Genomic DNA, 25062 nt, shown 5'->3' with positions numbered 1-25062 from the left:
GTGTTGCTCAGTGGTTGAACGTCGACCCATGAACCAAGAGGTCAGGGATTCAATTCCCAGTCATGGCACATGCCCCGGTTGTGGGCTCAATCTTCAGCGGTGGGTGTGCGGGAGGCAGCCAATTGATGTTTCTATCTCTCTGTCCCTCTACCTTCCTCTCTCTATAAAAAAAAAAAAAAAAATCAATAAAAACATATATTTTTAAAAATTAACTGAACTAATAATTAACCTTTTGAATGTTTGTCCCAGGATTAAATAATGAAGTACATTCAAATTCATTGCTCTCCTTAAAATATCATTACTAATAAAAAGAGAAAAGAAAGTTTGTATTATTAATAAATAATATGAAATAAATTAAAATGTTATTTTATTTTTCCATTCTATTAATATTTTGTGTACATTTTATACTGTGCATAATACATTAATACAGTTGTTCATCTATAGAGATAACTAAACATATATATGTACATCTAGAAGCAGAGGAGATAGTTAATAAAAGCTTGCAGAATGAAATTTTCTAAGATTTAATAGCAGAGATATAAAATGTGCCCATGAATCCTGTGCATAGAATTGTGAAGGAAAACACAAAAAGAGGAAAAAAGGACTCTTAGGTAGAACATGATCTGTTTATTTTGTAATAATTAAAGGGAAAGAAATCATCTCTAAAAAATTTTGGTGTCCTAGAATTTAAACTATACCAGTGAGTAAAAGATAATAATGTAAAACTATATATCCAGCTACGAAAATATATTAGAGAAATTACACTGAAGTTTAGTGGCATTTTTTTGGCAAACTTTCAAGATCTAATCATTAAATAAATTCACTTGACCAAACAAAGGCCCATTCTAGTATCTTGCCTAATTTGAATTCACAAATATGGTGAAATACTACTATGTTTCCAGACAATGCCCAGCCAGTTAGTGAAAAACACGTAGAGGGAAATTAAAGGCATATTTATCCCTTATCATTATATTGCAATTGAAAAGTTTTCTTCTCTTCTTTCAAAGTCTGGGGAGCTTTTGTTTCCATTTAACAGATTAGAAAATGGACGCATCTGAAGCTAACTCACTTGTGCCCAAATCTTCAGTCACTGCAGAATGTTTACCCAGCAAGTTCAGCAAAACTTGCCTCTCAAATGCTGCTCCTCTTCAAGTTCTGAGATCAGTGTATTGACCCTTGAGATGAGGTGAGCAAACTTTGTGGCGACCAAATTAATTATTGATGAGACAAAGCGCCCAGCTACAGGAGACAATTGGAGGGCAAATAAATGGAATAACTACTTTCACCATGGGTGGCAAACATATGGAACTTGTTAACTCCAAGTGGCAGTGCCCGCTCAAGCAGAGATGGATTCAGGGAAGGTTCAGATGCATTCGTGGAGATTAACTCTCTAAAGGGTTATTAAGTAAAACTAGGTTTGTTCAAGGAAAACTTCAGGCTTTGGAGATGTACCTCAAGGACACGAATTCCACTCCTCTCCATCAGGGGCACTGCAGCTACCAGGCCTGACACAGAGTGAGGTTCTTTTGTTCTTTTCATGACTTCAGAAATAAATTCCAAATCCTAAGCACAGGGAGCCTTTGATAGCCTCCCAGGTCTTGGCACGGCCCACCCTCCTAGGGTCAGGAGGGAAAGTGCATGACTCGGAAATCAGAACCCTGCCTCTCTCTTTTCCATACTAAAGCCAAACACTTTTTTTTTTTTTTTAACATCAAGACTCTACCTACTTGCCTTCTAGGGGTCTTGCAGGATTGCAAGTAGCTCAGAAAGACCTCCTGACCTAGAATGGTCTCTTATTTTTAAATTTTAAGCCAAACTTTAAAAGTTTGAAGTTTCCTGCCTAACTTCAAAAGGGCTCTGTGCAAAAATCATAACATTGTTTTCCTAAGGAGGCCTAATTGAATGATTGATATTTTGAGGGTTTTCCAACCCGATTTCTTTGCTAAAAACAGAGTTATGAACTAATTTTAGCGTTTGTTTGCAAACTCAACCTGTGATCTGAACATTGTCCATACCCCGGCTTAACAACTTTGGGAATTGCTTGCAAGTGGTGACTACTGTAGCCCAGACCTGGTAAAAGGTGCCCCCGTGTGACTTACTTTTCATATGCAGATTATGATCTCTGTCATTCATTAGGACTTCAAAGCCTACCACAGATTTTACTCCCTTTGGTAGCTAATTCCCCATATTTCCTGAAAATCCATTTGTGTAGTGATGGAGAATATGAGTCTACATTTCCTCTTTCCAGAGATAGAAATATTCAATAGCCCTTACACTATAGAGAAGTTGAGTTCCCTTTATTTCCCAATTTTCCAATTAACTGTAGATAAGAATTTAACCCTACCACTAAGCTAAATTTTTAATTGAGTATTTATGTTTAAAAAATCCTATGCTAATTTTGCATCTGTCCTTTTATTAAATGGCTTTCCCTAGTAATTCATTCCACTTGCTTAAGGAATAAATTTCACTTGAAAGCTAGAGTAGTGGTTAATACTTTGGACTTTACAGTCAGGCTGCAAGGGTTATAATCCCGGCTATAGAACCTTAGGCAATTTCCTTAACCTCTCTGTTTTCTCCTCTGTAAAATGGGTACATGATTGCTCCTAACTCATGGAATTGTTTTAAAAATTAAATAAATTCTCGTATGCTACTCTCCGTGTCAACATTCAGTAAAATGTATGCTTCTCTTTAATGTCTCCTGCAAAAGATGCATGTTTTTGACATTTTCAATCTACTGTATTTTGTTAAACATAACTGTTTCATTTCATAAACTCCAAGTGTGCTGTGGCAGCATGGGAACTGGCGTTAACCTTAGAAGACATGGGTTCGAATCCTGACCTTGATAATCACTAGCTATGGCCCTGCCTCGTTACTTCGCCTCCCTGGGCCCCAGTTTCTTCACGTGGAGAAAAAGAACGATGAATGAACTCGACGTTTGTGTGCTTCTCAAAATCCACGTGTCGAAGCCCTGATCCCAGTGCGATGGTATTTGGAGGTGGGGCCTTTAGGAGGTAATTAGGTTTAGATGAGGTCATGAGGGTGAAGCTCCCAGGATAAAATTTCTCTCTCTCTCTTTCCACCTTGTGAGGACACAGCAAGAAGGCAGCCATCTGCAAGCCAGGAAGAGAGTTCTTAGCAGACACCAGATCTGCCAAGACCTTGATCTTAGACTTCCCAGCCTCCAGAGCTGTGAGAAATAAATGTTTATTGTTTAAGCTACCCAGCCTATGCTATTTTGTTATAGCAGTCCAAACAGCTACACTCCTCAAATAACTGTTAGAAGTTAGAACATAGGCTACAAGTTTCCCTGAAAATCCACTCTCTTCTTCTTGCAGACTTGATTAAAATTTTACCTGGGCACATACATAGCCAGCTAGAGTAAAGGGCAGGGCTGGCTTCATGGACGTGTAACTATAGTTTCACAGGCCCTACAAGCAGAAGGACCCTACATTTGGTTTAATTCTCTACAGTTGCTGTCTTGAACTTTTTCATAATTTTATCATTGAACTTATGTTTTGCAAGTGAAGCTTAATGGGACGATGGAGCACGTGTGTGAGCAAAGAAAATGCACATGCAATACACGTGCCCGCCATTTCTTGCCACTCTCTTTGCACATAGCATTCACAGTGCCTCGTGAGCATAGAACTCTGGTGCATCCATGATGTGTGGGAATTCAGCAGGACTCCAAGCAAGTTCAAAGGTAAGTGTGTGTTATGTCTATGATTGAGTGTAATGTCTGAATGTTTGCATCCCTCCAAAATTCATATGTTGAAATCCTAAGCCCCACAAGTGATAGTATTAGGACATGGGGCCTTTGGGAGGTCCGTAGGTCATGAGAGTGGAGCACTCATGAATGGGATTAAAGCTTTTGCAAAGGAGACCCCACAGAGCTCCCCTGCCCATTCCGCCAAGTGAGGATGCAGTGAAAGGGTGCCAATTGTGGACCAGGAAGAAGGCCCTCACCAGAAAGCAACCATGCCTTGATCTTAGACTTCCAGCCTCCAGAACTGTGAAAAACAAATTTTTGTCATTTGTAAACTGCCTAATTTGTGACATTTTGTTAGAGCAGCCCAACCAGACTAAGACACTGAGTAAGCAGATGCACTGACAGTCCCGAGACCACACTGCACCATTCAAACCACAATTTGCTTCAAATACAAAAAGAAGGCAATGGAGTTCTGAGAAACACAAACGACCAAGGAACCTTGTCTTATCCCTGTGTAAATTCCATGTTTAATCAACCACTTTACACTGAAAGTGATGACATCGAAAGAAAGGGAAAGAATGCAATTTATAGTTCCTCTTCATTTCAGTTCTTCCTTACTCATCACTAAGCTGAGGGTAGAGAGTGTTGACAGAATATGTACATGTCAGTAAGTAAAATAAAAAACAACTGAGTTAGTTATGTGCAGTGTTTCCACTGTTCTATTAAGAAGCAAATGCTAATACATGTACAAGCTACCAAATGCAAATTGTGGAATTTTGGTTGTTTCCACATAAAAGTGAAACGCTCATATTTGCATTTAAAACAGATATTGCACAATATAAAGAAGAATAGTAAAATTACGCTAGTAATTTAAAACTTTAATTTTCTTTACTTAGGAACATTTAATAGCAAAAAAACACACACCACCATGACAAATCAAAAAAGAGACCACAAAAAAAGGAAAAAGCTTTACGCCTCAGTATCTTTAACAACACATTTTTCCTGCGTTCAGTAAAAGGACCTCCACACTTTCATATTACTCTGGCACCAACAATTATGTAGCAAGCCCTGATAAAGACTATCATTTCCCAGCACCTCTTGCAGCTGGGTGTGACTGTGTGACTTACTGCAAGCAGATTCCTGTGCCAGTTTCAGAGAGCAATCCCAGGAGATAGTGGACTTGGGCCTCTGATTCTTTCTCCACCTGCAATGTAGATGCTCCCATTTTAGACCTTGAAGTCAAGAGCCACCTCGTAGAGCTGGTGACACAGTGAGCTGGAAGGAGCCGGGTCCCTGAGGCTTTGTGAAGCAGAACCACCACACTAGGCAAAGACTGGGGAATGCCACGCTTTTACAGGCTGTGAAATGGAGTTCATTAAATGACTCATGTGGTACCTATATTAGTAACTCGATAAAGCCTAGATTGTTGTTTCTATTGTTTGGTTTTTAATCAACTATAAAAAAATTATTCTTCATATTTTTCTTTTCTGAGTTCAGCACACTCAGACCATCTGCAGTCCCCAGCATGGGGGTCATTGCTTCAAGTCTCCACTTTACTCTGCTGGCCACGCATTCCATGTACATGTCAGTGCTGGCTGACTCAGCTGTGTTTCTGTGGCACCTATCACGATAAAAGATGACCACTGACAACTGGAGAGGGAGTTTTTTAAATCATTTAGACAAGCAAAAGATTGATGCCTTCAAGTAAATTTCAGCCTTAAGAAAAAACAACGTATTCCTCTGCAGAAAGTCTCAGCTGGATGTTGTGCAGAAGCCTGGAGGAGGCACTTCTCTGCCAATTCCTCACTGTTTCATTCGTGATTAAATCAATAAACTTTCTTAGGGACTGGCTGATTCTCAACACCCATAAAAAAGGTGCAAGCTTGCGAGAAAGCCTAGTCAATGTGTCTTTTATACATTAAATATTCTGTAAACTCTTATCTTTAATCTGTGCAATAATGTGCTTCTGTTGGTATTTTATTTTCCCCTCTTGGTCAGGGTGTAACTTTCCAAAGTAGATTAAAGATGTCAGTGATAAGAAGCTAGCAGCATCATTATTTGTAAATATGCCTGACTACACCACTAGACTGAATTATTTGAAAGCTACGACTGTCTTTGGGCTTCTTTTTTATATCTGGTGGCTAATGCATGGCTAGCACAGAGCAAATGCTCATTAAATATTTGCTAAACTAATTAACGAATGAATCAGTGGATGAATAAATACATAATGCAATTTTAGCAGATGTTCATAAAGCCCATTTTAAGATGCCCAAAGTTTGAAGAGCTTGTAGGGCGGGTGGGTGGAGTGAAAAATGGTGGAGGTGGGGGAAGGTGTCTATGGGTTTCAGTTAGGATAAACATTAGTAATAAAAAAACCTTAGCCTTCTACCCTGCATAAGTTTACCACAAATACAACACTGCCTCAGGCTTCAGGTCTAAGCCAAATGGTTCAAGTGACCCCCTATTAAAGGGGGCTTTTTGGTTAAAAGGCACAGTGCCCCAGCTCAGAATAGCTTTGACCAGAAACAAGGGTACTGGCTCCAGGGTCACACAGAACTAGAGACCTGAGTGCTGTTGGGCTCCCTGCAACCCTTCTCCCATTTCTGCCCTTTCTCTCCCTTCCTTCAGACCAGCTTCCCCACAAGGGTGACCGACATCGTGGATACTGGAAGCTCTCCGACCTGGAGAGAAAGGTCTCCTTCCTTAATTTCAGATTGAAAAATGCCAGGGGAGAACTTCATTGGATCATTTTATTGGAACTGACTTGGATCACACATCCATTTTCTGGACCTCTCATTGTGGCAGAGGAGGAAGGCCATGGTCCCGCTGAGACCACACAGCTAGTGAAAGAGAAAGACTAATGTCCCAAAGGAAGAGGAGACTGACAGGGACACTGTGGGACCTGTGTCTGTGCCACTGCCTCGTCGGAAATGTGCTGGTTGTAACTGACAGAACTGGATTAGGAAAAGCAAAGGAATGAGTGTGTAACCGAAGCGCATTTGTTAAGCTGGCCTCCAAAAACGATGGACCAGGTCCCTGTGCCACAAAGCCCTTTCTCTGTCCTTTCGCCTCTCCTTCCCTCTGCATGTGGCCTCGCTTTCCCAGTTGTGAGGCCAGATCAACAGCATCAGCGTCCCGAGAGCTTGTTAGAAATGCAGAACCCCAGATCGGCTGGATCAGAATCTGCATTTTAACAAGATCCCCAGGTGATCTGTGTGCACTTTACAGTTTGAAAAGCAAATCTGTATATAACGCAACATAAGAGAAATAACCATTTTAGTTAAAGAAAGCCCCAGACTGTGATAACTGGTGCTCCTTGCTATTTGGGAGGTACTTCTGATATGAAGCATAAGCGATTCTTACCTTCCACGATCCTCTGGAAATAGTTTACCATTTCCACATTTTTCATTTCAACAATGGGGCATGGAGCAGTGACAAGTCCCTCCGTCTCCACTCCCTCCCCCAGCCTCAGGGCCACAAAGCCTGAGCTCTCAGATTTTGCGTTGAGGTAGAGAAATATAGATTCCTCAAGAGCTGCTATTCAAGCCACAAGCAGCATGTGCCAATGTTCCACTCACAATCCTGGTTCAGTCTCCATTAAGCTGCACATCTGGCTGTCACACACTCTTTTGTGGGGACATCTCAATGGCAGCACTGATGCTGCTTCTCCCGGGGCCAGCCCCACAGTGGCCTCCCTGTCTTCCCAGCATGTGATGTCATGAGCATGAATGTCCTGCCAAACATTTAAGACGTTACAGTTCACATTGTGTACATTGTATAGAGAAACACTGACACACAAAATTGAAATTAAAAAAAACCCACACACACAGGGGAAGATACAACCAAACCTTGTTCTATTGTTATCCCAAACCACCAATCCAGCACAAATACGTAACCTGCATTCTTAAGCACACAATCTTCTCTTTTTGCTGTTGTTGCTGTCTTGTAACTCGCATTCCTAGATTCAGAGATTTCCTTGAAATCTAACTTGGTTCATATCAAATTTCTTGGAAAGCATGAGCTAAAGTGATCCATTTCAAACCGAAGATCCCCTGCATGTGGTCTCTTCAGAATAAGCCAAAGAGTGGGGGGATGCTGGATGTGAATCTCAAAGTCATCTCCCCTCTGGGGACCATCAAAGAGGGACAAAGTAGCTGCAATACAGAAAAGCATGAGAAAGAGGCCTTTCCCTTCACTGCTTCTCAAAGTGTGGCATGGGGACCACCTCGTCAGAATCAGAGGGTACGCAATAAAAATGTAGATTTTTGGGTACCCACCCAGAGTCCATCTCTGGAGGTGAAGAGCGTGAATCTGCATTCTACCTGTCTTCACAGTATTAATTCTTAAATTGGAGAACTAGGGCTTTAGAGTTAGATAGACTTACATCAAATTTTAGGTCTAACTAGTGGCTATTTGACCCTGACAGTCCAAGCTCTCTAAATCTCATTTTCCTCACCTATACTTGGGGACTGTGGGGGTGATAAAATGGGTGAGGTTCCTGGCACAAACAGGTTTCAAGAGCATGAATTCCCTTTTCCCTGTTATTCAGGTAAAACACTTTGGGTCTGCCATTTTACTTGTGATTGGGGTCATTGTCTTCCCCTGGGTGACAATTATTGACACTGTAATTGCCAGGTTCTAATGGAGCTCTAGTGAGAGCAGATAAGGTGATCAAGACTGAATCCCTCTTAATGGGTACTGAGGGCAGACCTGCTGTTCTAAACTGTGCTGTCCGATCCAATAGCCGCTAGTCCCATGGCCACTGAGCACGCAAGGAGTGGCTGGTACAACAGAGATGTGCTGGAAGGTCAAATGCACACTGGACTCCAAAGACTTAATACAAAAAGAAGGGTGTAAAATAACCCACTAATAATTGCTTATCCATTAATAAAATATTTAGTCTACTAAGTGCAATATATTAAAATCATTTCACTTGTTCATTTTTTAGTTTTCTTAAGGTGGTGCCTAGAAAAATTTAAATTACAAATGTGGCTCGTAGTATATTTCTACTGAAGAGAGCTGTTTAGTGGAACGGCTGCCCCTCCCTATCTTTCCCACACTGGGGTTATGACCTATAAAATGGAATTCCCTAATTTGGTCAGCTAGGAGAGATCTGAGGTGTCTTTTCTGCAGCAGGAAAAAGTGAGACTCGTGTAGCACACCCTTCCCATGAGAAAGCAAGCAGCAGCCGCAGGGAAGTAAGTGGGTGAGTAGGTACATCCATCCAGAAGAGGAGAGGAAAAGAACTTGACACCCTGACTCAAGCCTGCGGTTGTAAGGAGAGAGGACATGGGGACAAAGCTTTACATGTCCATCCCTCCCCAACGCCTTTTGCTCCATTCATGGTCACAGTCGTTATACCCTGATGAGTTTTTGAACTACGGAAGGTCCTCCATATAATCACATGACTGTGTCCTTACAAAAACTATATCACAGCGAGGCCGGTGTGGCTCAGCAGTTGAGAGTGGACCTATGTACCAGGGGGTCACGGTTCAATTCCCAGTTCGTTTCCCAGTCAGGGCACATGCCCAGGTTTCGGGCTCGATCCCCAGCAGGGGCATGCATGAGGCAGCTGATCAATGATTCTCTCCCATCATTGATGTTCTTATCTCTCCCTCTCCCTTCCTCTCTTTACAAAATCAATAAAAACATGTAAAAAAAAAAAAAACTGTATCATAACAAGCAAATATTTTGATCAACATGAAGACTATCTTTTTTGCATAAGTAATTTAGAAATAGTTCCCACCAGGTTATAATCTCCTAATGTACACAAATATCTACAAAAATGACTAGCCCAAGTGGATATTTCCAAAGAGGAAATGTTTGCCAATTATCATACTATCAGCTAATGAAATTAGTGTTGTTGGAAAAATACTGTCAAAATAGGCTGTAATCTGTTTTTTTTAAGAGCAGAATCATAACTTGACAGTTTCTGGAATAGAAAACAAACAAAACCCAACTCAATGTGTCTTTGTCCAAAATTTCCAAACATCTATAAACAAAATGCACTTAAGTATTATTACCTAAGATCCAATAAAATGGGTTTGTTTTATACTTCCATGTATACCTACCCAACTCCTTTACTAAGTGTTCAAAGTAGATGTAAAAATTTTAACTGAGGCCCTAGCTGATGTGGCTCAGTTGGTTGGGTGTCGTCCTGTGTACCCAACGGTTGCTGGTTCAATTCCTGGTCAGGGCACATGCCGGGGTTGCGGGCTCCACCCCTAGTGCAAGAGGCAGCTGATGGATGCTTCACTCTTGCATCGAGTTTCTTTCTCTCTAAAAATCAATAACAAATATTTTTTAAAAAAGCTTAACTGAGTAATGCTTGACACTTGGTTTCTGATTGTTGCCCATTTATATGTGACTTAAAGATGCCTCTCATGTCACTCCACTTAGGAAACCCAGAGAGCATTAGGTTTCACTTTTATGACCATACATTACCACCCTGACATAGTGAATAAAATATAACTTGTTAATTACTCAGGGCAGTGCAGAATGGCTTATTCTTGCATCACTAACCAGGTTCCCTATACATTACTAGAGACTAATGAAATTGTTTGAAATCAATATGCGATACCACTGGACACAACAGAATATTCAAGGTCAGTTTTGCAGACAGTCTGTTACTTTATTGCACAGATTTCACTTGAAGAACAGAATGCACCATCAATGTTTGGAGAGTCTGGGGTCTCAGATACTGATTCACTGTCAGTGTTTACACCCGTAAAGCCAAATTCAACAGTACAATTTATGTTAAACAATAATCACTTCAAGATGGGTAACAAAATGAAAACAGAGAAAGGGAAAAATAGCTTTTAAAATGTGTTAAGTTGAAGTACATGCACGTGTAGAACTAAAAACTACATCACACAAACTAGAAATCAAAAACATTTTGTGGAATGCCAGTTAGAGTTATACTCACTTGTGCTGTTATTTATCATATAATGAAAGTCTATTTGGTTCATTTCCTTCATACTGAATTGAGAATTTCAGGAAAACCGTGGTTATAAAAATGATCAATCTTGAAAAAATATGTACAGAGAAATGTAAAATCACAAACTAAAAAAAAAAAAAAAAAAATCCCCACCCCTTGCCCTCAACTTACAAAAGGGAAACTTTCCCATGGAGGGAAGGTCCCAGGACTCCCCTCCCTCTCCCACCCCATGTCCCCAATACTGTATTTTCTAGCTTATGGCTAAGTGACCTCGGAGTCGCAGAGGAGGGGGGACAGAGAGGCATCTTTACGAGGCTCCCACTGTCCTCTGTAACAACAGTTCGAAAAGTGTCCTTTCTCTCTCTCCCCCATACCCAACTCAGCAATGTTTGCAAGATATTTAAAACTTAAGGAGGAGAGAGAGAAAATATAGATGCGTGTATAACTTTTATGGACAACAAAGGAATGCCCAAGAGCTAACAGCGGGCCGAATCATGAGGAAAACGTGTGGGCATTCATGCTCTGCGCTAAAGGCTTATTTCAAGGCAACAAAACGGGCAGGAGGGTTACAAACACACAGCGTCCGGCAGGACGCTCTCCAGGCCTCGGGCGCCCCGCCGCGAGAAGCCCCGCGCCCCGCCCGCCGCGCGCTCACACGTGGGCGCTCTTGGCGTGGGTGGGCGAGCTGGAGCCCGACGAGTAGTAGAAGCGGTTTTCGCCGAAGGCCTGCGCGTCCCCGGCGCAGCAGAGGATGACGCAGCCGCCCACCAGGCAGAGCACGGCGCCGATCCAGCCCGCGTACAGCGAGTAGCCGAAGCTCACGATGGTGGTCTCCTGGTGCGCGCACACGGGGAACCAGATGGTGGCCACGATGGCGCAGAGCGCTGCGGAGACACGGACACGGCTGTGAGTGGGCCGCCCGCCCCACGCACACGCCCCTCGGGCCCACCCAGCCGCGGAGAGCTCCGCGCCCTGCGGCCCAGCCCGGCCTGAGGCTTGGCGTCTGTAGAACGAGCGGATCAGAATGTGGCAACCTGCTAGGTCCCTCCTTTTCCTACAAAGAACTCCAATGTAAAAACCTAGCAATAAATTCCTTACATGCAAAAAATAGGCATTTGGATTTCCTTATACATACTGACTTTATCTATCGCTAGTTATGATGCTATCATTACACTTACCTAATTGTATTACAAATACCTCCTTACGCGTCTATTCTCTATTCCGAGTTCGGAGTTCCTTGACGGCAGGGACCGTATCTTAGTTTCGTAAGGGAGGCGCTTAGCTCAGTCTGAAGCACACAGCAGGTGCCCCGTGTGTACCCGTGGCATGACCCAACGAGCTGAGTTACTCGGAAATGAGAAGACAGTGCCCGCTTCAGTTTCCCCCCTGTTTTTTCAATTTAGTCCATTCACATTGCGAAGACCTAAAAAGGCTATGAAAATGCTTTTCCTGTAGTGAAGGATCGCTAGACACCAGTGGAGTACCAGCTAGGGGCCTGTGTTTGTGTTACGCTGTTCACAATCACAAACATCTCAACACACAAATGAACCGTCCTTGGAGCAAAAGAGTTTCCCCATTCAAGGATTTTATGGTAATGATATTTGTTTTGATAGATCACAACGGTAGAAATGGATGGTTTTGCACCAACCAGTCTAACTTTCAGATTTGGTTTCGATTTTTAAAGAATAAAATAAGAAATCACCTCTATCTCTTTTCATTTTCCTCTCCTCCTAAACAAAGTAGCAAAACAAGGGCAGATGGGAGTCTATAAAGACTTAAAAATTTTTTAAACCTCTAGACCAGCACTGTCAAATAGGACAGCCGCATGCTACGTGGGCTACTGACCATTTCTCGTGAAGCTAGTGAGGCTGAAAATGAAAATTCTGAATTTCAATTCATTTAAATTTAAATGACCACATGTGGCTAGTAGCTACTGTACTGAACAACACAGCTCCAGACAAAGTAACTCCATAACTTCCTTTGTTATCATCTAATTTTTCACAAGTACAAGCAGGACAGAAATTTTAGTTAAAGCTTTAAGTTGGAATGGTTTATGAAAGTTGACAGATCAAAAGAATAATAGTAATAATCAGGCTGCCAATGGTTAGCCAGAAAGCCTTCAATAAATTCAAGACAGACATTGCAATGTTTGCTACCTGGGGTACCCCGTCACTTTCAACTCAGCAAGCTCCTTCTGATTTCTCCTCATTCTGAGTGATTTTCTAGCTTCCCTTTATACCCACAGAGAAGAAATATAAGTTTTCTTTAACATAAGCACTCAAATTTAACAGCCCCGCACATTAGTTCTCAACTGAAGATTTAAGTCTTACCCATTTTCAAAGACCTTTTAAACTATCTCATTTCCTTTTGTGTAGCTTGTAACATAGGTTTTTGTTGACAACAGATTAAGTTCCACCCCCACAAGCTGGGTTTAGATATACCTAAATAGATGCGATTCGTATCCTCATAAAGTATGGATCCCAAGTAGAAGTCAAAGGAAGAAAGTAAATTTGGGTTTGAATTGCTCAAATTGGTTCTCTAACAGCCTAAATTCACTCCATTAATTGTGAACTATTCATATATATAAGGAGTTTATATAGACTATCTAAAAAGCTAAAATCTATCCATATGCTAATGAATGCATTTTTCCTATAGAGTGAGAGCAATCATGCCAACTTTTGTAATATTTTTGTGTAAGACACCATGAGAAGACATATTTTCCTTCTGTGACTAGAATGTTCTCAAGAAAACCAGCATTAATCAAATCTTCCCTTTCCAGCCCAGGACTTTAAACACCTGAGATACAGGGAAAAGTCTTTTTCTGTCTCTTCCTCTGGCCACAATTCTAAATCTGACACTCTCGGAAAACTGCTTGGCTACTGTCATAGTCATATTTTCAGTGAAGCACAGAGAAAAGCCTTTTTCTTTATCAGGACAAAGGACAGAATCTTCTAGAGTGTTTCAGCCAGAGAGAACTGCTCTAGTCTTTGTATCAATACACAATCCAGCTACAGAGCCCTAGGCCCCAAAAGTAAGAATTCATCTGCTATGGGCAAAAACAGCAAACACCCAAGCTTGATTAGAGGGAAAAGGTAGGGAGTGTAAAGCTGAATTCCACAGGAAAAAACAATTTGAATCCCAAACAACTGATGTGGCTCAATCCAACCAGTATTTCCTATAAAGTTAACTGGGTTTCCAAACAGCTATGGTTAAATTAACTTTTATATTCTTTTGATTCTTTATATTTAAACATACCACACACACACACATAAGCATTCCCCCCATTTCATGTAACCCTCACTTAACTTTCAGATTTGGTTTAGATTTTATAGAATAAGATTATAAATTACCTTTAATTTAATTCTTCCTATGCAAACTAATAAAACAAGGTAATTTTCATATAGGAAAGAATCAGGCTCAATAAATATTCCAAAAGTAAGTATCAATCTTGATTTTGAGTGTTTAAGAGATTTTGTTATATTTTATTCCAACATAATTAACTTAAAAAAGAAAAAATTTTAAAAATGTCTAAACATTTAAATGATGAATCTATAGGACTGGATGAGTGAATGGCTGAATGGATGGACAGAGAGACAGATGAATGAGAGGTGGTCTCATTTCAAGTCTACTTTCCACTTTATACACCAAAACTGACTTCCCAAATCATTATACCTTACTCATGATTTACCTCATTAAAGATTGCCTGCCTTTACTTATATGCATATATGCACAACCCAAGGGTATGGACAATGGTGCGGAGAGGGACTGGGCCGGGGGGTAGGGCGAGGTGGAATGGGTCATTGGGGAGAAAAAGGGACATCTGTAATATTTTGAACTACAAAAAAAAATTTTTTTTAAATAAAATAAAATCAATAAAAAAATATTTTTAAAAAAGATTGTCTTCTTTTATAATCCAAGCAAAACAAGGCAAATGAGCACCGGCAGGCTCTTTATTTCCTAGCAGATAAATGAACTCTGGGTGGAATTCCTGTGGCTCTCAAAGATGAACCACATCAAAACCACTAAAAGATGACAGACTGCCACACAACATGAAAGGAAATGAAAGGTTCACTGGAAACAGTGACCTTCCATTGAACTCACAATGAAGAATGTTTACAAACTAAAACAAGAGAATTTACTCAATTTCAGCAGTGGTTTGAAGGGAAAGGGGGATATGTTTTAATTGATAAAGTTAAAAATCCAAGTCAAACCATTACTCAACTAAAAGATGTGAACCAACAGAACTGGCAATAATTTTTAACTCTCTTAAAAACATATAAGACCTGCTAGATTTATTTGTATTTGGAGAGAGGGGAGAGGGGGGAAAAGAGAGGGGAAAAAAGAGAGAGAAAGGGAGAGAGAAAGAGAGAGAGGGAGGGAAATTGTAACAGTCTTGATTATTAAAGAAAAAATTTTTAAATGATTTTCTTAAAAAGTCACAGTTACTTATAAGGTAAAGAAAATTGAAGAAATATAAAGAGAATTTTCATTGCTTTTCTTTTATGTCAACAGAATTTGTTTTTAAATTAAGTCTCTAAAAACAGGACAGGGGAGTTTTAACACTGATTTTTTTATCTGTTTCTCTTTTCTACCTTCAGGAAATGCAATAGTTAACTGCGCAAGGGGGAAAAAACCTGCCATTTGTGGGGGGAGTAAAAAGTGAAAATTGGGGATATTCTTATTTTCAAAAACAAAAGGAGAGCAGGGAGAAGAAAACTTCCTTATGTAGACATAAATTCTTTTGGACTTGGTCCTCTACAAGTAAAATTCCTTGCTCTTCATTGAATAAAATTGTTTGCCTCTCTTGATAAGTTTCAAATAATGTGATACAGTGGTGCTCTTTAATTGATAGAATGCAACCTTATTAAAAGTTAGCCGTGATCTTGGTGTAGCCAAACACAGAAAATATTTGAAAAGGCCATTTTAGAGCAATGAAATGTAAGTGTAATTTTTAATCCCTTTAGGAATTAGATGACAAATAAATGTAATGAAGTTAAACAAACTTGGTACATGTGTGTTTGGAGGTAACAACTTAGAGAGACACACAGTAGACAGACAGACAGACAAAGAGGCCCAGAAAGACAGAAGAACACCAGCCCCTGATGTTTCTTCCTTCCTCCATGAGCACCTCTGTTCTTGGGCTTTGTCACTTTCTGTATGAAGCACTGGAAGACTGAAAGCACCATTTCTAACACAGAGCAGTATTTTCACTAATATCACTTAAATTAATCTGACTTATATTTGTAATACTGGAAAAAATCTTCCTTGATATTATATCTGAGATTTGCTTCCAAAACATCTGGGGAATGGAAGAAAAGGGGAAGTACATCGATGAAGCAGGTTGGCCGTGGTTGATCATTACTGAGAATGAGTTTGGGTTCACAAAGGTTTATTAGACTATTCTTCCTACTTTGTGCAAGTTTGAAATTTTCCATAATAAAAACTTTAAATCCCCCTCCATTTAATATTTCACAATGTATGATTGAACACTGTCTTCTATAATCCATACTATTATTACATAGGATCTAAATAGCAACCAGCTTCAGCTTTACACAAAGATGCCAGTTAAGTCAAGGCAACAAGAAAGAGATTTCTAACAAACTCTTGGTTGGAGTCATATTTATTAGTTGTTTCCTTATCATTTGAATCTAGAAAAACAATTGCTTTTCTTTTTTCCATTTATCATTCTCTAAATTTTGACTTAAGAAAGCATAGATGTCAAAGGACATATTCCTCTTATATAGACTTTTATGAATATCTAATTTTTACAACAATCATCAAGTCAATGGAATATTTGAGTACATTATTTTCCTGGCCTGCTTTCAGCATTTTCCCCCCTTTATTTCTATTCAACACATCATTATCTCTTTTTTCCTATAACCTTTTTAAAAAGTCACTTTCATGGTTATTTGTTAAATTTTTTTTTTAATCACAGAATTTAGAGACAGGAGAGATTTCATAAAGCAGTGAATTCCTCCAATTTTACTGATAAGGTCATTTTAAGCCACAACCATACTAAGATGCCACATCCTTTCCATTACCCAGATGGAATTTGATTTAGATTAGGGATTTATTTGTATAAAGCTAATGAGCTTGGAGGGAGACTTTCTAACAATTCTCTTAAGACCCCACAATTAAGGGCAACACCCAGGAATTCCAATTCCAGTAAGAATCTGATTCAGTGTGCATGACAAGCTCAATTTGTCCCACACTTACACACACCATTTATCTACAATTTCATTACTAACCTGTAAGTTCCAAGTTAAAACAACTTTTCTCCAAGACAAATAGGATTCCTGCGACCATATTTTTATAAAGAAGGAGAGAAGATGAAAGGATCCCATTAAGAAGGAAAATACACTTTCTTTCCTTCCATTCCTACCCTATCTCCCCAGGAAACACCCAAATCAAGTGCTCTCTAACTTATAGTGAGATGCGCATTAGACTGAATCAGAACTGAGCTTGAGCATTTGCAGTTGGGTAGCTTAATATGGCTTTTTATAATGGGATAAGCAAAAATACTCCAGCTACTGATCCCTACACTCTGGTCTCTACAAAGTAAACAAAGGAACTATTTCTGTTAGACCAGGATGAGACCTAGTGTTTCCAGAAACAGTTCATGGTCTCTCCTTACCAGTCCCAAGAGTACCCTGCAGAAGTTAGACATGACTGAAAGAATACCCAATTGCCCCGTGGGTTAGCTCTCTAGTTCCTCTACCCAACAACAGCAATAACAATAGCAACCATTTGTTGAGCGTGTACTATGTGCCAACACTCTGCTAAAGAACTTGCATATGTCTGGATGGAGATAATTATGCTAAGTGAAATAAGCCAGTCAGAGAGAGACAAATACCATATGATCTAACTTATACGTAGAATCTGATGAACAACATAGAAACAGGCACGGATACATGGAACAGACTGACAGCTGTCAGAGGGGAGGGGATTTGGCAGGCTGGATGAAAAAAGATGAAGGGATTAAGCAAAAAATATATATGTATATATATATTAACCATAGATACAGACAACAGAAGGAAAGGGGGCAGGGGTAGGTAGAGGTGGGCAAAGGGGACATAAACGGGGGCAGAGACTTTGCTTTGGGTGATGGGCGCAGAAGGTAGTGTGCAGATATTGTTTTGTTGAGCTATACACTTGAAACTGGTATGGTTCTGTGAATCTCTGTCACCCCAATAAATTCAATTTAAAAACGCTTGCATATGTCATTTCACTGTTCTTAACTAACCTCAGAAGAAGGCATTGCTGTCCCCATTTTATACAAAGGCTCAGAGATCCTAAGTAACTGCCCCAGCGCACACAGCTGGAAAATGGGAAGTCCGAGATTGAGTGCAGTTGGTCTGACTCCTAATAAGATAAAGCAGAGGCGCCTCCTGCCTCGGCAGGCGCTTGTGAAAAACCAGAGATTAGCTTCGCCTCAGATCCGTTGTGATCTGAGGAGCCCGCTGCTCCTGAGCTGCTCCTCTGGCTTTCGAAGCCAGCAGCATCAGCTCCCGCTCCTTCCCCCGCAGCGGGACCCAAATCCTCACTTCATTCAACTTAGACTGCCGAGGAGACAAAGCTGTCCTACAACAGGCATGATGTTTTACGCTTTTGGAAAAATAATTGAAGACCTTCAGGGGCAGGAAGAACTGATTTTAACTGACAGTGCTTACAGTGTCCATACCAAGATTAACGTTGACACTGTTTCCAGTTCCTCCTGGTCCCCTTTGGTCAGCGGCCACACCTCAGCTGGTGGACCAAGGGTGACCCCTAGGACCCAGCACTGGCTTCTCCCCTCAGGAAGGGCAACCCAAGCCAATCCAGAGCCACACAAAGGGAGCCTTCACTGTCCCCTGCTCCTCCCACCCTCTGCCAAGAGGGAAAACAAGGCACTTGGGCTCCATGGGGAGAAGAACTAGAGGAGACCAGCAGGTGCCACACTTGAGACAATGAGCTTTACATTTCCAGAGCTAGCTTGTTCCAGTCAAAACAACATCCAACCCAAAGGCAAGTGGCCACCCCCTGAGAAATAAATGTGGTCAGGGGCAATCAAAGAGGAAGCAGGTAACACTGGACATGCAAGGCTACAAGAGGGCAAGGAGTGGCCCTCTCTCCAGTCCTTCCAGAGAAAGGTGCAGCCTCCCTGAGGTTCAGATGGCTCAACACCCCCCCATCCTTTCACTCAGCAGCAAACAGACTGAGGAACTCACATCACTACCCAACCTCACCTCACCTTCCTTTCTACAGTTCTATCTACATCCACCAACCCATTTGAAAACAGTAAAGAAAAGCTTTATTTAATTCAGCCAGGAAGTTTCAAAAACTGGTTGTTATTTTTTCAAATAACCCTCCTTTTTCAACTGGATGATTCAGTTGTTTTCAGGGGTTTTTAAAAATACCAATGTGTGGCCCTGGCCGGTTTGGCTCAGTGGTTAGAGCATCGGCCTGTGGACTGAAGGCTCCCGGGTTGGATTCCAGCCAAGGGCACGCACCTCGGTTGCAGGCTCGATCCCTGGCCCTGGTTGGGGTTTGTGTGGGAGGCAACCAGTTGATGTATCTCTCTCACATCGATATCTCTCTCTCTCTCTCTCTCTCCCTTCCACTCTCTCTGAAAAGCAATAGAAAAAAATATCCTCAGATGAGGATTAAAAATACTAATCTGTGTATATGTGCTTTGCTTTTATGTCTTTATTTTCCACAGTGTTTGAGTTTGGCCTGGGGAGGGGGTAATATATTCCCTTACTTGTGGATATTCTGCGACATTCATACGGAAGGCCAGAATTTCTAAAGATGAACCCCTAACACAATGGACCCATCTTTGGCTTAGGATCCCCAGAGCCCAAGAGAGAGCCTTCTGGAGCTTCTGTGAGAATATGAAGAAAGTCACAGACACAGGCAAATGTCTAGGATGAGAAGGTTTCTTCTAGATTCTACAAACCAGTTTACTTGTCCAACTTTCTGTGGTCTACTGTTGGAGAGGGAATTCAGATACAAAGATCTGACGATCAGAAAGTTCCCCCGTCAGTTAGACGAAGCAGTTGATGCTGATTGTGTCTTTAATGTGTCACTCCTACACAAATTCTCTGTGGCTGGAACCAAAATGTCCATACTCAGATTCTTCTTGGGAAATCACAGTGGTATTCTGGTCTTTCACTCCTGTTAACACGCACACACACACATACACACACACACACACACACACACACACACACACACACACACGAGCCCCTCCTCTGGGTTCTCTATGGCTTCACAAGCCCCTGAAAACCTCCATCCCTTTGCCATCCTGCAAAATGGTGTCCCCACCTCTCATGTCCCTTCACCTCACCGGTGTCACTATGGGTGACCATCACTAAGTGGCAATGATCCACACAGAACTATGATCTCTTATTTTCATGCCCATGGCCTGATACCATGGGAATTCTTGTCCCAAGAGAACTTGACTTTGTATCTAACCCATATGCACGCCAGCTACTCCTCAATGATGTATCGGTGCACTTTACAAGAGTTCTCAAAATTCATGTCTTCCATTAGGATTTAGAATGTGTTAATTAAATTAGCATTCAAGAAAAAATAGAAATGAAATCACTAAAGAGAATGGAGCTAGAAAGACCCTCCCTAGGTGGCTAAATCAAGCCCTCTGTGTGAGGGAGTAGCCAGAAAAACTGACCAAGCACATGCCATTTCCTGGTCGAGAACTGTCCCTCCCTCCAGTCCATGACCCGACCACTTTCTCTCCAACTCATTGCTGGGGTCCTCTGCTCTGGAAACGCCTCTGATCTGGCTGAAGTGCTTTCCTATGTGTGTGCACAGCGTGTGCAGCTTTTTAATATGAGCACATACTACACTCTATCAAGATGTCCAAGTGCTCTCAAAGCAGAGACTGACATTTCTTCCAATATCCCCAGTGTCTACTGTGGGGCCTGACACTCAGCAGGTGCACAATGAATACTTATGGAATAAAAGACTGAATTACCACCTAATGATCTACCATCCTCGACATCTTACTTTTCTATTGCCCTCCTCTTTCTCTGTTCTTCTTTATACATGAACAGAAGTTCTCAATCCTAACTACACATAAAAGTCTGGGAAGCTTTCATAAAATATCTTTGTCTGGCTTTATACCCAGAAATTCTGACTCAATTCACCTGCTGTGGGACTTGGGCACAAGTGTTTTCAAAAAGGAATTCCGTGGTGAAGTCTAAGTGAAGAGCCACTGTGTAACTCTTTTCTGTGCTTCTGGACTCTCCCTTGGGTATTTCCTACCCTCAAAATCCTTTCTTGCCTTTTGTTTGTTAATTTATGTTCATGTTCAGTGACCTCCCCCAACCCCACAGATATGACTCATCCCTCTGCATAACCGCCCATGAAACATAAAGGGATACACATTGTGCAGGGTCTATTCCAAGAGGACTCATCAGGACTCGAACAGGACGAAGCAACAGCAAGATGTGGCATTCGTCACGTTTTCTCGGAGTTGGGTGCCACGTAGAAAGCTGTCTTACCCAGGAGAATGAGCAGAACGCCAGCCAGCTGGGCTCGCCTATACTTGGCCACGCCGGGCTCGTGGCCCATGCGGATGCAGGGGAGGACCGTCAGCAGCAGGAGAATGGCCGGCAGGCCCAGGACTGAGGCTGCGATCATCAGGGCCCGGCAGGCCTGCACGTAGCCTGGAAGCAGGAGCAGACAGGGCGGGTTAGACCGAGGGCCCCTTGGGTCCTGCACCCTGCCTCACCAGAATTCAGTACCACTTGCCTTCCTCTCTCTTGCCCATTCCAGGACTTAGAAGGTGTTAAATGTTGTCCATGATCACTTCACATGTTCAAATTTTAAAGTGACAAAAAAATAAAAGGGAGGTTGAGGGCTGGAGAGACTGAATGGGGATCCCTGGTTTAGACACCTGTCCAAGCTTCCAGGATGAAGGACCCAAGAGTCCAATTATCATATCACCTTGTGAAAGATTCAGAATAAAACTCAAATCTTCCAAGAAGTCTTCTGTGATGGATGGACTATTGGTTTCAGTTGTTGATACATTCTACCTGTGCGACCTTGAGAAAGTTACTGAACTTTCCTCATCTATAGAGTAAAAATAATAATAGTACCTACATCTCTCTAATAGACTTCAACTAAGATTAAATTAATTCATGCAGTGCTTAGAACAGTGCCTAGCACATGCTAAGTACTCTAAAAAGGTTAGCTGTGATTAATTGGTGTTATTACTCCATTAGCATCACTTTAAAGGCATTCCTCCAGCCCCAGCGATTCCTAGAGGGCAGACACCTGGAGTTAACAGTGCCCACAACAGACGATGTAAAACATACAATTATAAATGAAGGAACACCGGAGTTGAAAAACAAGAGAGGAGCAAAACTACCAGAATTTTATACTGTCAAATAAAATGTCAGGTAGCAACTTTATTAAGAAACAGACTACAATATATGCAATATTTATGTAAAATAAGTCTGACAAGATACTGGGAGAAGCTGACAAACTTAAATATATTGTTTCTCCTTAAAACACTCTCCCTCCTCAAGGGGGAAAAAAAGTTGTATTTATTACTCTCTCTTTTTGCTCAGAGCGAATTAGAGCTAGTGGCATGGCCTCAGGGAGGCAGAGTTAATGACAAAGTCAAAAAATGAGCCCCAACTTCTGTCTCACATGCCGGGAGCCTCATACCAAATCTGGCCAGCCTGCCCCGTGCACCAGGACGGGCTGCCACACAGTCTCTTAGCAGGACATGCCCTGCCAGAATTCAGACCCCACAAGGGTTCTCTTCTGACCATTGCCCATCCCAGCTTCTTCAGAATTAAAGGTAACCAATCAATCAAGTATCTATTGACTTGAACATCCCCAGAAGACCCACAGGAAGTCTGAGGCAGGACCTCTGACCGAAGCCCTATGCCCCTCCAGCTTGTAGGAGAGCCAGGGCTGACACAATGGGGACAGTCAAACTTCAGAAACTGAGGTTCTGAAATTTATGACACAGGCTGTCCACATGCTAGGTGTCAAGGCCATGTCTGAAAATCAAAGATGGGAGACTGAGATCTGTCCCTGTCTCCACCCAAAGTGCAAGGGACAGGGAGAGTAGGAAGGACAAGGCCCTCCCTAAAATGCACTCCCCTCTGTCAGATGGTCCGTGTTCTTTGAAAATAAACCACTCAGCGCTGAACGCTTAGTAAACATAATTTCAGGAAAAGGAAGAGGAGAATAATTTTGTGCTTCAAAGGTTCCTACAGATATCTTGCCCCGCTTTTAACAAAAAAATTATAGCTACTTTTTACGGAGCACCTCCTACATCAAAAGAGTTTTACATTTCTTATCTCATTTAATCCCCAAAACAACCCTGACAGACAGGGGGTTGGTTTGATTTTAATTTTTAAAAGAAGACAACAGATTCATAGAGGTTAGAAACCTGTTCAGATCACCCAGATTGTGAGCACGGGATCGAGGCTGACCGAGGTCTACCAACACCAGCACGAAGCGAAGCTGGGTGCACACCTGGGTTCCCAGGAGCTCAGTGATTCCAAAGGTTCCAACGGAGAGACCAGCGGATGCAGGCCTGACACACGTGCGTGCGAGCGGCAATGCTGGCTCCAGAGGAGGGTGCAAGGGAAGTAGGAGGCCGCTTATACCTTCAGGAATTCCCAGTGCAGCAGGACAAGCGGACTTAGGAACAGGAGCAAAAACCAAGTCGAACTGTCGATCTGCGCCTCGATGGGGGGCACCAGCGCCAGAGCGCAGAGCAGCGAGGAGGAAGCGGGCGGGCGGATTCTTAAGGGGAGGCTTAAAGCGGCATCAGACCGCACAGGCCAGCGGGACGTAAGGCCCGTGTACCGCTCCTGGCCAGCGCTGATATACCTGCCGGCAGGACAGAGAACCCGAGCAGAAAACCCGGGGGGGCACCTGCGACCTCGCCAATCGCCCAACTGGCTCGAGGTGTTAAACCTGAATCGGAGCTGCTGGCCCAGACTCTGCCAACCGGGCAGCAAACGAAGATGGGGCCCCGGGCGGCTCCGGGGAGGTGGAAGCCGGTCGCTCCCTCCTCGCGCCGCTCCGAGGCACAGCTGGCCTGGAGGGGGCGCCCGCGGGCCGCGCGCCTTCGCCGGGAGGGGAGCAGCCCCGCAGGGGCGCGCGCTCCCACCCACCGCCCCGAGCGGCGCGGAGCAGACGGACGCCCCCACGGCGGGGCACGCGTGGGGGAAGGAGACGGGCTCCGGGCCCGCGGGAACGGGCCTGGGGAAGCTAGGTGGGCTCTAACTTGCCAGGATGCGTCGCCCGTCCCAAGTCCCACGAGGGCAGGGGAAGGCGCAGGGCCGCTCGCCTCTCTCTGCACCGCGCCTCCGAGGACGGAATCTAACGGGAAGGCAGGGCCCCTGCGGGAGGCGGCCAGGGAACAAGGCCTTCTGCTCAGTGCCAGCGGAGCACGGGGCGGGTGAGGAGCCGGTAACGAACACGGGCTGAGTTCCTACTAAGTGCCTAAGGCTCAGGTCATTAACTTCTCGGGGTGACTCGGCCAGTGGCCACCACGATCTTTCCAAATTCCAGAAAAGAGGGCTGAGGCCCAGAGAGGTTCAGTTCGCCTCCGCCTCATTCGCCTACAAGGTGGGACTCGAGGTGTCAACGACGGCCCGCGGGCTGCGAGCCCTCGGCACGTTTCGTCCAGTTCCCCCTCGCATCCGCCCGAGGGGAGGGGAGGGGAGGGGCAGCGCCTGCGAGCGGGGTGCTTACCCGGCAGAATGAGAATGTCCACCAGCGGCTTGCAGTGGTACAGCCCCGTGGCCATGACGCAGTCGGCCCACAGCCCCTTGGAGCCCAGCTCGTCCAGCTTGCGGCACGTCGGGATGGTGTAGCCGCAAGTCACCACCCAGTCGTTGGTGGAGGTGGTGACGATGATGCCGATCCAACCCACGAAGCTCGTCACGAAGCCCACTACCTGCAGGCACGTGGCCACCATGGTCGCCGTCCTGGTGTCCTCGAGCCTCGCGGCTCACCAGCTGTGCCCGGGCGCCGGGCTGGACGGCGCCTACCCCGGTCCTGCCTGCCCCGCGCGCCCGAGCCGCTGGCGGACGAGGGCCCGTTGCCCGGCGCTGGAGGCGGCGTGGGGACCCGAGGGGCGGCGAGCGCAGCTCCGAAGGCGCGACGAGCGCACGGCCGGGAGCGCACGGCGGGGACTACACGCGCGCGGCGCAGGGACAGAGGCGCGGCTGGGCAGCGCGCCCCCGCCCCCTCTTTAAACCCCGTAGCCCGCCGGCGAGCGCCAATCGGCGATGGCCCTGGGTCAAGCCGGCCAATCGCGGGGCGGGGTCCGGCGCGGGGCGGGGGGGCGCGGGGCGGGGGGGGGCGGCGAGCGCACCGCGCGGCCCGCGGGCGTCTGCGGCCGGGGTTGGAAGGTGAAGTGAGTAATTCTATCCAGGTCCGCGGT

The 25062-nt window shown here is 43.7% G+C and overlaps 1 protein-coding gene across 1 annotated transcript; it reads right to left on the bottom strand.

Annotated features, from left to right (window-relative positions):
- Positions 1-10311: 10311 nt before the first annotated feature.
- On the bottom strand, positions 10312-24845 carry CLDN11 (claudin 11). The gene is made up of 3 exons (XM_081138145.1): positions 24369-24845; positions 21146-21310; positions 10312-11527 (listed from the first exon to the last, which is right to left on the bottom strand). The coding sequence occupies exons 1-3, from the start codon at positions 24592-24594 to the stop codon at positions 11295-11297; spliced, it is 624 nt and encodes a 207-aa protein (XP_080994271.1). The 5' UTR covers positions 24595-24845; the 3' UTR covers positions 10312-11294.
- Between the last annotated feature and the right edge of the window lie 217 nt (positions 24846-25062).

The sequence above is a fragment of the Miniopterus schreibersii genome (genome assembly GCF_964146895.1).
Source record: "Miniopterus schreibersii genome assembly, chromosome: 5".
In the NCBI taxonomy this organism is placed as follows: Eukaryota; Metazoa; Chordata; class Mammalia; order Chiroptera; family Miniopteridae; genus Miniopterus; species Miniopterus schreibersii.
Note: the sequence above shows the minus strand (reverse complement) of the source record. Positions and strands in the feature narration are given on the sequence as shown.